The sequence below is a fragment of the Neovison vison genome, chromosome 1, assembly GCF_020171115.1.
Source record: "Neovison vison isolate M4711 chromosome 1, ASM_NN_V1, whole genome shotgun sequence".
NCBI lineage: Eukaryota > Metazoa > Chordata > Mammalia > Carnivora > Mustelidae > Neogale > Neogale vison.
In genome coordinates, this window is record NC_058091.1 from 147,209,343 (window position 1) to 147,222,993 (window position 13,651).

At 43.8% G+C, this 13,651-nt stretch overlaps 1 protein-coding gene across 1 annotated transcript; it reads right to left on the reverse strand.

Annotated features, from left to right (window-relative positions):
• Nucleotides 1-646: 646 nt before the first annotated feature.
• Nucleotides 647-12,499, reverse strand: SLC17A2 (solute carrier family 17 member 2). The gene is made up of 11 exons (XM_044252689.1): nt 12,463-12,499; nt 11,152-11,369; nt 8,823-9,056; nt 8,650-8,737; nt 6,665-6,751; nt 5,064-5,182; nt 4,781-4,942; nt 4,155-4,287; nt 3,918-4,065; nt 3,029-3,119; nt 647-1,215 (listed from the first exon to the last, which is right to left on the reverse strand). Exons 1-11 carry the CDS (start codon nt 12,497-12,499, stop codon nt 1,081-1,083), a joined length of 1,452 nt encoding a protein of 483 aa, XP_044108624.1. The 3' UTR covers nt 647-1,080.
• Between the last annotated feature and the right edge of the window lie 1,152 nt (nt 12,500-13,651).

A 13,651-nucleotide genomic window follows, 5' to 3' on the forward strand; every position in this document is an offset into this window, starting at 1 on the left:
GCAAAACTGGCGTCAGCTCTGTGTATGAACCAGCTCTCACAGCCTGGAGGATGCGTCTTAAGAGGTAGGAACCCCAATTATTTCCTGCTGGAGACAATGATGACTCCTTGAGTCCTGGGAAATTAGAAAGAAGGTCAAACAGTCTTTTTCAATCTTGAAAAAGGAACTTCTCTGGTATGTGAGTCATTGTACAGTTTCTTCCATCTTGTTATACCTTCAATATTCTTCTCCTTATAAATCAGGATTTCATTTGAAAGCGCCTCTGATGTCTCCCTTCAATTTTCATGACATGGTCCAAACTATCTCCTTGTACCTTCTGGAAGTGCCCATCTTGCCTCCCCTTGAGCCTTTCAATTCTGTCTTTTCTCTCCTTTGATTTCTAGTTAACCTCATCCGTTTAATCTCTGCCTGGTCATTTCCCAGTCATTGATCCCCGGAACCTAGCTAAGGATAAGTAGGTATCTGTTTCGCCTGATGGAAATAATCCTGATCTAAATAATTTGAAAATGGTCTATTTAATTTTAGCATGTGAATTTTAATAGAATTGAGCCACATAAATAAACATCCATGTTTCACACATTGCATACAAATAATAAAAAAGTTAATCCCATGGATTACAGCCTTAAATTTCTGTTCCATGCTGAGCTCTATACTGTATGACTACAGCTCCCAGCAGGTCTTCTCTGTGTCCATAATCACCCCTATGAAGGGACTTATCCGTGATTATTTTCACATAGATTTTTTATTCAGCCAGTACTTTCCAAAGAGGAGACTTCAAAGGCAACAGGAATTGACGTTTCCAGTGTGTCCGGCAGCTGTCGACCCTGGCTGCATGCTAGAAAGCCCGCGCATGTCTGAGGACCTGGGGCCCCCTAGGCTCTCCCACAGACCAGTTCATTCCGAGTCTCTGCGGGCGGCCCCATCCTCTGTGTGGTTTAGACACTCCCCAGAGGGATCCAGCACGCAGCCAGAGTTGAGAACCGCTGAGCCTATGGCCAAGAATATGAAGAATGACAATTCGTAAAAAACATCACTAAAGTTAGTGGTCAGCACTGCATTCTGCTTTGCGGGTCAATATCCTCAGAGGCGGGTGAGGGTCTTCTCTCTGGCCCAGTCCTGGATTTCTACTTGTCCAAATGTGATGTAAAAAAACATGCCAAACATGTTGACGGCAGCGGACAGGAAGAAGACATTCCTCCACCCAGACACAGAATCCTGGAGGTGGAAAACACAGAATTATCAGTCTCATGGCTCCTTCCCTCACCAGCTCTAGAAATCCTCCATATTGTGCATTGCAAAACTGATCTCCAAGTATAGCAGGAGTGATCTGCATAGCCACTTAATACCTTAAGATATCAAAGAAGGTTTTATGAAATTGTTGGAGACAGAACGACTCTAAAATGAACAGTGGGCTCTGGGTTGAGATGAATTTTTCTTTTCTTTTCTTTCTTTCTTTCTTCTTCTTTATTTTTAAAAATAATTTTTTGTATTTGTTTGAGAGAGAGAGAATGAGAGAGAGAGAGAGAAAGCACGAGAGGTGAGAGGATCAGAAGGAGAAGCAGACTCCCCGCTGAGCAGGGAGCCACATGTGGGCCTTGATCCTGGGACCCTGGGATCATGATCTGAGCTAAAGGCAGACGCTTAACCAACTGAGCCACCCAGGTGCCTGAGGTGGATTTTTCTTTAAACCAAAATAAATTAACCTACACTAATGTCTTTCTAGAAATCTGGATCTCAACATTCATAAAAATACCACATTACTCATTTAAAATTATACCCAAAGTGACGTTTTTAAGATCTCATTCCTGTGTTCTTTCTATTTAGTTTTGGTTTTGGTTTTGGTTGTTGACATCACGGTCAACACCCCTTCGCCGGACATCTCAATACAATGTGTGTCGTATTTGGGTGGAATGACCCTCCTCACCGAGCGCTGGTAAGTCAGAGTTCATTTCTGACATTAGAGTCACAGTGGATTCCTAACAGTTTGGTCAAAAATGAACCTGGAAACTAGATCACAGAGAGATTTGTTAAAAATGAAACAAAACTTTTTTGTAAGTTGGGACGCCTGGGTGGCTCCTGTCGGTTAAGGGTCCAACTCTTGATTACAGCTCAGGTCGTGATCTCAGGGTCGTGAGATTGAGCCCCGTGGTGGGCTCCGTGCTGGGCGTGGAGTTTGGTTAATATTCTCTCCCTCTCCCTCTTCCCCTGCCCTCCCTCCTCTGCCCCTGTTCTCTCGCTCTAAAAAAGATAAAACTTTTTTGTAAGTTAACTCTTGTCATCGGCCATCCCAGCCTGGCTCTGCTTTTTCTTCTGTTCTCCCAGCCCACGCTTCACACTGGGTGAACACGTGCCCACAGCCATGCTCTTGTTACCATGACCTCAGCCCCCCTGTATTTAAACTGGACTTGAACGCTTTATGCTTCCATTGTGTAATTGTTCTGTTTAGAATTAATCTGAACAGACTCTTCATAACCTTTCCCTTCTGCTCCTCTGTCTTTATCTCTTACCATCCCTTGACATGTATCATTCACTCTGGTCCTAACCCAGAACATTTTTACGCTTTTCTTCCTCCAGGAGCTCATCTGTGCTGTTTTCTCTACCTGAACCACTCATTTTCATCCATCTAGCATCCGTTCATTTTTTTTTTTTTAATGAAGTATGGTGTTTAATAGAGTATGAGGTTCCAGAAGCCTGAGAACGATACACATGCCTGGGAAAGGCAGGCACAGGGAGACATCAAACTTGGCTGAGCCTATGCTGAATGAAATTGTCCTTTTTAAAAAACAAAAATACATGAGTCATTCAGCATCCGTTCATTTTTAGAAGTTCAACCTATATTTTCTTTCCCTGGGCAACCTGACCTAACAGACTGCCATTTTGAGTCCCCTGTGAAGAGAGGGACCGCGATGACACCCGCGCTGGCTGTCTCTGTCAGACCACACCATCCTGGAGAGCAGGGGCCCCGCCATGAGTCTCCAGGGCCTCAAACAACACCTGCCACTTGCAGATGATCAAGAAACTGGCCAACCTGACTGATGAGGAATCCGGTGGCAGTGGAGGAGATAATTCCCGCGATGAGACCAAATCCCCTTGAGATTCCCATGAGGAAGCTTGCATACCTGTGGGCCAAAGATTTTACAAATGATTTTATGTAGAAAGCTGTCTGAGGCTTCTTAGAAGCTCAACTTTAATGTAATTCAATTCCAATAGCAAAGTCAATTTGCCTAATGATGTTTCCTTTACCTAAAGACTTTCAGGGTAATGTCTGTTTGCAAACCCTGAAATCACCTCTCCGTCAAATCAACAACCAGGAGCCATTTCAGTCTCCAGGATCCCAGGATCTACGCGCCACCCCCTCCCGAAGCCACTCAGCAAGGCGAACGGTGAATGCAGTGCCCAGGACAGCACTCTGGACAAACTGGCTGGGTCCGAAGCCTGGCTCTGCCTTTGTGTGACCTCAGGCTTGTCCTTTCACCTTGGAGTGACTCAGTCTTCTCCTCTTTAGAGCGAGGATAGCAATCAGGCCGACCTCGTGCAGTTGTGGGGAGTAGATGTGTTGATACTTGTCTATCAAACAGGGCTTGGCTCACGGCAAGAGCATACATATCACACATATGATGTTACCAACACTCTGGAAGCTTTTCCAAAACACATGTGTCAGCCCTTTCCCAGAGCACACACTTCCATCTCTGGTGGGGAGGCTTGGAAAGCTTTTCATCTAAATGATTACTGGCCAAGAGTGGGAAATATTGTTCTGAAGCTGCCCTGATAGGTCATGGCCAGGTCTTGATGTTTCTAATTTTTTGTCATTATTGTGCTATCATTTTGTGCATGCCCTAGCATGAGGGAGTTGCAAGAAGGGGCCTAACACCTCCAGAAGACCCTGGGTGGGGGGTAGGGATGGGTAGAGGTCTTACCTAGGGGCGACATCTAAGGTGTTGATGATGAACCCTGAATCACACAGGTTGCTGGTCCCAGGAATGAGTATCAGCAAAATAATGGTTGTCACATAACTGGAAGCCACAAAGGGCAAAGCCACGGCACACAGCGATGGAAGGAGGAGCCCTGGGCAATGAGATGCACCATTAGGACCTCTCTCAGACCATGTGTGGGGAAAAGGGTTTTGTTAACCAAGCCCGTGCACTTATCCTTACCTAGGGATGAAAAGAGTTTTCGCACAGTGATTAATCTGAGAAGGTTCCTGGACAGAAGGAAATCTGCCAACTGGCCTCCTAGAATCGTACAACTTGAAGCAGCGATGAAAGGCAGGGAAGACAGAACCCCACTCTGAAGGAAGGAAACACATACAATGAGTGTGGATATGTAGACGGCCCCAGTGTTTATCAGCTCCCCAGGCGACGGTTAACCCGCACTCTGGACATCCTGAGTTGTTTTTCAGAAGTCAGCAGCCTTTTCCACAGAAGAGGCCTCAGGGCAGAGGGCTGGTTGCATGGCAGTACACTGGGCTCCAGAGAGAGTGATAGTAAGCTCTAAAGGACACTGAAGAGTCGACTGGTGTTGCGAAGTCACTTGGTGGCTGAGGACACAGCTCCAGTAGCTGCTCTGTCACTCAGGGTTGTGCGATCCAAGGCACATCTGCTGACCTCTGCATGTCCCCAGGTCTGTGCCTGGGCAATAGGAATCATTACACACCTCCCTCAAGGTCATTGTGAAGGTCAAATGAGGTGTTCTGTGCAAGGCCAGAGTGCAGTAGGCAGCATGGAACTCTTTCTCCTTATCGCCGTTATTGTTTTCGTAGAAGTACTGGAAGGATACTTACGTCTCTGATGTTCACGTGGAGCACAGAGCTGATATAGGTCGGCAGGTATGTTATGATGATGGTGCATAACCAGAAATGGCTGAAAAACCCCGTGAAAATGGCCCAAAGTGGTAGACATCTGACCATAGCCTTTATGGGGACAGATCGTCTGGGAGAACTGGACTGAAAGGAAAGATCTAATCAACATGGTGTTGGAACAGGTGTGAGGAGGCCTCTCCCAGGAGCCCCACACCATGCCCTAGAGGCCTCCACATAGTCCACAGGTAGAAGGGATGCATTGTACCTGTTGAGCCAGTGAGGCGACGATGTAGTCCTTTTCCTGGACACTTATGCATGGGTGGTGCATGGGGTCATCATAAATCACCGTGAACCACAGGAGACAGCAGACACAGCCAATGCTACCTGGGAAGCCGGGACCCTGTTAATTTTCGGGTAGATCTGTGTGCTGGGGAAGGGAGGTTCCTCCGATGTGGCCCACATCCCCTTCAAAGCACACCTATCAATTCATGGTTATTCCACCAGGAGCTAAATGTGTCCGCTTCTTTATTTCAATTCTTTTACAAATATCCATTTTTAAAAAAGATTTATTTATTTATTTGAGTGAGAGAGAGAAAGAGAGAGAGAAACAGCAGGAGTGAGAGAGGCAGAGGGAGAGGGAGAAAGAATCTCAAGTGGACTCCCCGCTGAGCACAGAGCCCAATGCAGGGCTCGATCCCGGGACCCTGAGATCATGACCTGAGCCAAATCCAAGAATTGGAAACTTAACTGACTGCAACACCCAGATGCCCCTACAAATCTCCTTTTAAAAGCTCTCCAGAGACCACCTTGCAAATATGGAGTTGCATTTGGCAATGTCAGATCCCCCTGGAGAGAACCTGAGCACGAACATACAATTGCCTAGCTGGTTAATTACTCTTAGGACTCCAGTGGTTATAGAGTTAAGTCATTAGCAGCTATTTCTTATTACCCACAGTATTGTCTTATTTTGGAAGATCTGAGTAGTCAGGATTGGGGAACATAATAGTTATACATACATGAGACGACCTGCCAGAAAATCAGTGCGGCAAGGCAAAATTTTCGGCATATTTGCAAAAGATAGTGTTCTTTCTATTCAAACAATATGCTCACTATGGATTTCCAGAAGAAATATTTCTTGACAGTACCTGATTAACACATGTGAATCCAAGTGACCTGGGATTAACAACATTAAGGAGAGAGCCATACAAGCCAGAACCATATTGAATGACATCATTTGGTTATAACAACAGAACAGAAATGTGTCTCATTGCTAAGATCTGTCATTTGAAGATGGTTAAAGACTGCATCTGATGGGATAAGCCCTGGAAGTTTCCCTAGGGAAGGATGCTTTTTTTATTTTTTATTTTTTTTAAAGTAGATTCCACAATCAGCGTGGAGCCCATTGTGGGGCTTAAACTCACGACTATGAGGTCAAGATCTGAGCCAAGAACAAGAGTCAGATAATTAACTGACTGAACCATCCAGGCCCCCCAGGAAGATTAGCCTGGTAGAACATAGATTAAGGGAATCTTGGCAGAAATAATAATTACAGTAAAATATGAAGACACATTTAAAGTATGTTCCACCAACTTTTGGGGACACTGATATTTTAACCACAGGCAACTAGACCTGGCACTTCAGACATGGTGGTGGAGAGTCTACAGAAGACGCCTGGGGTGGGATGGGGAGGGGCACTCCCAGTTCCTCAGAAGTCAGCACAGGGAGTCATTCCCTAGACTGGAGAGTAAGGGAGCCACCAATCTTCAGCATTCTCTCTTCTCAGAGCATAGGTGACAGGTAACATGGGCATCCAACCAAAAATGGCTGGCCAACAGAGGGCTTGGGATTGAGGGGAAAATGACTCACCAAAGATGTAGAAGATAAAAGGCCAGCCCAAGGCCTGTGAGATTAGTCCCCCAACGCAGAGGATGATGAAGGACCCAAATGCTGCCCCTGAAGAGAAGAGGGACAAAAAGGCACATATGAATACAGCAAAGGGCTGAGACTGAGTGGCCTCCCGGACATTGTCCCGACAGAGAGTTACTGAGTGAGGAGAGTCTCTCTTCCTGCTCCCACATCTCCCCCGATAATGATGTCATGTGAAGTACTTGGAATTGGTAAATAATGGTAATGGTAAATAATGGTAAATAATGGTATGCCTCCTGACACTTCAAGAGCTCCTTAACCCCAAGGAGCCCAGTTCAAATCCCTTAGTTTGTCATAGAAACTCCGGTCAGTCATAGCCCACCAGTATTTCCTTAGAATCAGAGTTGCGTTCTGGCAGGGCACAATATGAGATTGAGGACAGGAAGGAAAAGTCTTACACGGATGAATAAAATATTGTCCGTGACCTCAAGGAGCCTTCAGTCCACTTGGGGAGAAAAAAGCATGAGCCAAATTCACTGTTATAAATATAATCTAGTGTCGACCTTGGAGTTTGAACATACTTTACAGAGACCTATAAGAAGAAATGCATTTTACACGGTGACATAATACACACACAAATACATACACATACAGAAACCTCAGACAAAAGTTTCATGAATCAATACTTAGACTCACCATGTGCAATGCACTCCAACATGTTCTATTCTATTCAGTTTTGTTTTTAAATACTTTTTTCTTTTTTTTTTTTTTGACCCACTACATTAATTTTATGGCCCCCGAATGGGTCCCCATCTGTACTTTGGGGGGGAAAAGGATGTGGAATAGAACTACAATAATCAACCCTAGTGTCCTGTGGATGTGCACATGGGGAGGGTGTAAAAGCAGATGATGAGGCTTACAAATTGTTTACATGAGCTAAGCTGTGGAATGGTTGGATTTTGGATAAAAGAAGCCAGGAAGAGAGGACCTTCCAGGAAAATGTGCCAGGAGAGTAGAGCCAGAGAGAAGTTAAGTGCCGATTGTAGGTGACAAGAGCCTTGCTTTCAGAGGGATGCCTAGTGGAAAAGCAGGCTGTGACCATGCGGCAGCTGACCTTTGTATTCACACCATAAGGAGTTGGGTTTCTATCCGCAGGCATGGAGGAATGCAACTCGAAGCCCGAGCAAGTGAGCAAACGTATCTTATCTGTGCTTAAGGGAGGTAACTTGGCTTTGAGGAGAGAGAAGTCTGCAGGGGACAGAGCTGGAGAAGGGAGAAGAGTAGCTGAGAGTGACGGGGTTTAGGAATCTAGCTGAGGTTCGGTGGGCTGAGGTTCTGGAGCCGATGGCCAAGAAAGAATTGTTGAGCTGTCTTTGGTGCAAAATGGTGGTTTTATTGAAGCGTGCGGACAGGACCTGTGGGCAGGGTTGTGCCCCAGGGTTGTGGGGGTGGTAACTATAGACTATGGGGAGGTTTTCCAAAAAGAACTTTCGTACACTTAAGAGGACCTGAAAGGTATGGGAGGCCTTGCCATTGACAAGTTAAGGTAGTTTTCCCCCTCTACTAAGGCCTTAACTTTAAGATATCTGGAGGCTTCCTGGAAGAGTATCACACAGATCCCACCCAGGAGTGGGAGGGGGGAATTGCGGGGTGTCAGTCTGCGCTTTGTCCTCAGCTGGACTTCTGCTTCCTCATTGAGAGCATTCATGGATAGAGAAGACAGGACAATTGCAAAGGAAGGAGATGGAATGCAGGAGGGTTGCTTTAGAATAAAAATTTGTAGGATGCAGCCATACATTGGAGCTGGGAATGAGAGGCTTGAGGGAACCTCACTTCCGCAAGCATACACTTTCAGTGCTACCAGCTGGGGGAAATGGCAATGAAGAAGTCACTGAGTCCTTGGTGTGATCTGATCACCCGGCCTGGAGAGGCAGACAGTAGGGCGAGTGAGATCACAAGGCTGTCATTCACACACACGTCCTTACCTGAGCCTGCAATGCTGGTGAGCTTGCTCCGTTCAAGTGGGGGAGCCCACTTGGCCCAAATTGTAAACTGACCTGTCCATGCCATTCCCTGAAAGGAAAATCATTAAGACCTGTGATCTTGCATAGAAATCTGGCACCTGTGTCCCACTCAGAACGAGAAAGTAGCTGGATACCTGGGCCATGCCCTGGATTGTCCGGATCACGATAACCAAAATCACTCCGAAGTCAGCAGCCAATGGCGTAAAGAGGGTGAGAAGGGAGGAGATCAGCAACCCAGCACCGAGCATCTGTTTCGCTCCCAGGATCCCTGCTAAATAGCCACTTGGGATCAGAGTCACTATTATCCCATAGCTGATGGAGCTAAAGATGATACCCTGAGTCTCTGGGCTCCATTCATACACAGAGGCCTGGTGGGGGATAGGGAGGAAGAAAGAAAATTATTTGCTAAGAAATTCTGTTATGAAGATCTACTTTAAAACCAGTGCTTCTAGGGGTTGGTGGTATTCTAGTATAAAAATCCACTTTTCTATATTTTTTTGTTTTTTGTTTTTGCTTTTTAAATTTATTTTCTTAAATTTTTAAAATTTAAATTCAATTTAACTAACGAATTGTGTATTATTAATTTCAGAGGTAATTTAGTGATTCATCAGTTGTATTTTTCACCTAATACATATCCCACTTCTTCCAAACAAATAACCAATTATACCCTTAATTTGCTCCTTTCAGAGGGGAGTAAAAACAAAAAAGTGAAGAAGGAAAGAGATAAAGAAATGAAGGCATGGTAGGAAGCTATTAGAGGAAATAAAGCCATTGAAAGATATTTCATCTGAGAAAGAGCTTCCTTTAACTATTTGCTTCTGAGAAAAGTTGGGTGACATGTTGACTCTCATTTCAAAAATTAAAAAAACAAAATTGAACTTCATCAAAATCAGTCCTTAAAATCAAGTTTAAGAATTATGGTCTGCCTTAGCAGAGAGGATTTCCTAAAACACGTATTACATATTAGTAAGATCACATTCTTCTCATGAAGTAAGCCAATAAATAATTTTTGGTAGCCTACTAGATATGTGACATCATGCTATAAATTGCAGTAAAGAAGCAAAAATATATAGATAGATAATATGAACTATTTTTATTCATTTATAATAACTACAATTAATGTAAGATATAGGATTCCGGTCAGAATTCAAATTTGAGGGGTGCCTGGGTGGCTCCATCTTTGGGCATCTGTCTTTGGGTCATGATCCCAGGGTCCTGAGATCGAGCCCCACATCAGGCTCCCTGCTCCATGGGAAGCCTGCTTCTCCCTCTCCCACTTCCCCTGCTTGTATTCCCCTGCTTGTCTGTCAAATAAATAAATAAAATCTTAAAAAAAAAAGAATTCAAATTTGAGGATAAACATCAGTAAAATAGGGACTCTGAGAAGAGGGAAGAACAATTTGCAATGATCCCGGGGAGGAAGCAATACTTGAACCATCCTTTGAAGAATGACGAGGATTTGTACAAAGAGAAGTAAGAAAATTCATTTTTGTTGAAGAGGAAAAGTGAATTTGTAGCATTTGAAATGATACCAAGTGATGAGAAAATAACCAGGACTCTGAATTGCCCAGAGCCTGGGCCACCGATAGATCTGAGGGTGTTGAGAAGTGGGGCCAGATTTTGGAGGAGCACAGCACATCAAGAGAGAAGTTTGGCAACTTGAAGTTATCCCGGAATCTTGAACACAAGAATGTGAATGTGTAGGATGAATGATGGAGAAAAGACGGGAGACAGAGAGGTCATTACGGATAAGCTGGGCCCAAGGTAATAAAATCATGAAATGCAAAGTTGACATTAGGAATGTACAGTAAATAATAGTTTAAAGAAAAAATTTAAAAATAGGGTGTAATCATGTTCTCATACAATATTGTGATAAAGATTTTATTTAACTCATGGATTATTGGAGGAATTAGTAAGATGTTACAACTGGTCCAAAGAGAAGTCAAAGACTCTTAAGCAAGAAGTAATGCTGAATTAGATTTTCAATATATAGCAAATTGGCTTATTCAGCTGCAGGGCAAGTCAGGAGAGTATCAGTTGATTTTCCACAGGACAGAATTCTTTTGCAGAGCCATGGGCAAAAATTCCTTGCATGACTATTTGTTCTAGAGAACTTACACAGTTGCAGAATGGCCCCGAGGCAATGCAAGGTGCAGAGATCTACTAGAATCCAGCAGAAGGGTGTGCTCTGTGCCAGGTTTTTCATGGAAGACACCTAGTATTCTGTTCCTTTGCAGAAGTTCTCACAATTTCTTTCTATAGTCCCCCTACTTTGTAATCATAACAATCTCAGTGAAGGATTATTTTTACCACAGAAGTAAGCAATATCTCAAAAACAAAATTCTAGGCTTTTTGCAGTTGTTCATTGAAAATTCATACTTCTATACTTTATAGAATCAAGATCCTTCCTTTCAAACTGGGTTTTCCCTCTCAACAAAGAGCATCATTCTCCATGATACTTACTCCTGTATTAAATTCCTTCATGGATCTGCTGGGGTTGTTGAGGGTGTCCGCAAGAGGTCCTTCTCCTTCTGTGGAGGCATTGGGCAGACCATGCTGTTGAGTGCTGTTCACCATGGCAATGATTGCAATGCTCAGACTCACACGCTGGGTGATCATCGTGAAGTTTGAGAAGTGCATGATGAGAGCCAGTCCATAGCGTAACGAACAGAACTCTGGACCTAGAGGACAATATGGAAGTACGCAATGAGCATCCTGACTGAGGCCACTATCTTTCCACTTCTCCCATGGCTAGAGCTGAAAAAGACATCAGAGACCTCACTCAGCCCCACTGCCTTTTTTTCACCAAAATAACCATGACCACATACAACGTTACTTTGTCATATTCTTTAGGTGGCTGCACAACAGGCAATCTGGGATCTTACAGTCAAGTAAAGCAAATATGGTCTTTTTTCCAGGAGGTGTGGGAAGCAATTGGCAGCCATAGGAAAACCTAAGTGAAGGTATTTGTGTCGCATTGTCCCAAAATAAAGTGAATGGGGGACATGGTGGTAGAGCCAGTGACAAAACCCAAGTTATCCAGCTATAAGTCAGAGGTCCTGTCTGTTCTGCATATTCATTCACCATAAAGCTTGGAAGTTTATACTTAGGGAATTGCCATTGAAGGAAGCTAACCAAACCTCAGGGATTCTCTTCTAAATATTTAAAATAGAATGTAAATGAGCATCTCATTTGGTCCTACTGATTCCTTCAGGTGATGTTCACTTGGAAACATTTTTGTTGTGTGCCACTAGACTCTGACTGCATAAGTGTTCAGCTTTTAAAAAAACTAATGCAGAGAACAATTTTTACTGAGTTTGTAGATGACACAGTGCTGGATTAGTATTCAGTATGTTACAAGACAGCATATTTTCCTTAAAGATTTACTTATTTATTTGAGAGAACGAGAGAGAGGAGGGCAAAAGGCAGAGGGAGAGGGAGAGAGAGAATCCTCAAGTAGATTTCCTGCTGAGTGTGGAGCCTGACACGGGGCTTGATCTCAGTACCCTGAGATCATGACCTGAGCTGACATCAAGAGTCAGCTGCCTAACAGACTGAGCCACCCCAGTGTCTCCAAGAACACATTTTTTAAAAAAAGTCCTCACAAGGTGGAACAGTGGACCAATATTGCAAAGGTTTCCAAGTGAATGATGGATTCGATTTTTTTCTGTGAACTTGGAGAACTAGAACTACAGAGAAACAAAGAGAAGACCTGTGAGTAAACAGATAAAAATACAATGAAAGAGATGATTTGTAATGGCCAAATAGGCTCACTGTTAGAACTATTTTCCTGCAAAAGAATTCTTTCCATGCTACTGGAGGATTCCAAACTCTGGAAAATAGCCAGCTGCTTGGCAATATACTATAGCAAGAATTTATACATAGGTTATTTTAAAATGACTTTTTCAAGACTTATTCCAATCTTTATGTCCCAATATTAATTGGTCATTTGGCTTGATTTCTGATAAATAACTCAGTAGGGCTCCCTAAACAAAAAAGCAACAGGTAACAGAATGAGGGGTTGGAGCTCGTCCAAAGTTCTACTCAGTCTTTGAGTCTTTCTAATGGGTGACATGATGAAAAAAGAATTAGGAGGGGAAAGCAAGAAAAAGAACAACCCTGGAGATGAGTACCCACTCTTTCATAAAGTAGCCTGCAAACAAGAGGTTACCTTTTTTGCTGGAAGTCTTCTTGTCCATTTGGATCCTTTGGGAAGTGGTGGCGCAGTCTGTGGACTTCCTTTTGCCCTGAATCTCTTTCACCACGACTGTGTTTTATCTATAGGATGAATAACAGTCCAAAACACAACACACAAATTACCTTTCCTGTGAGTGTGACCTTCTTTCAGCATCAAAGTTGTGATCCAACACAGCTACGTGAATGACATTTTGCCATACACACTTCTTAGGCTAACGGAGGACTCGGTTTAGCTACATGGCTTAGAACTAGTCATTTAAATTTTGCAACTGTCCATTCCCTCGTCTGTTTAGAAAGAATCAGCCTTTCTGAGTGGTGCCATAAAGAATTAAATGAGAAAGTTGCAAAGCACAGAGAACTGAGCAAAGGCGAGGAGTATTGTGGCTTGAGGCGAATCAGAGGACAGGAAAGTTAAATAAACTCAGGAGCTAAGAAAGTTCCAGAACACCCTTTCTTTCCTTCTGACCTTGTTTCTCTCCCTTCTGGACAACGAGAACAATGCTGCACTGGATCTTCTCTGAACAGGAAGGATGACATTGCACAACACGTAGGTGTATTACGTTTGAGGCTCTGAAATGTTTGTTGTTGTTTTTGCTACAGGCAGTTTGTTTGCCCAGACCTAAATAGATGCCCCATGGCTAAACCAGACATGGTCAGCACCAGGAAACATGTTGGCTTTTGTCCTGCCGTGGCAGGCTTTCGAGTCTTGCTAACATCAGGATGATCTCAGGAGCCCGGTTCGGTGCTTATCACTCAGGATCTTAGC

Excerpts from the sequence above, each read along its gene's own strand:
- SLC17A2 (XM_044252689.1), bottom strand. The coding sequence starts at position 12,499 with ATGGAAAGAATTCTTTTGCAGGAAAATAGTTCTAACA. Across the intron at positions 11,370-12,462 it reads GCAGGAAAATAGTTCTAACA|GTCCAGAGTTCTGTTCGTTA; the intron begins GTGAGCCTATTT and ends ATTGTCCTCTAG. Across the intron at positions 9,057-11,151 it reads TGAAGGAATTTAATACAGGA|GCCTCTGTGTATGAATGGAG; the intron begins GTAAGTATCATG and ends ATCCCCCACCAG.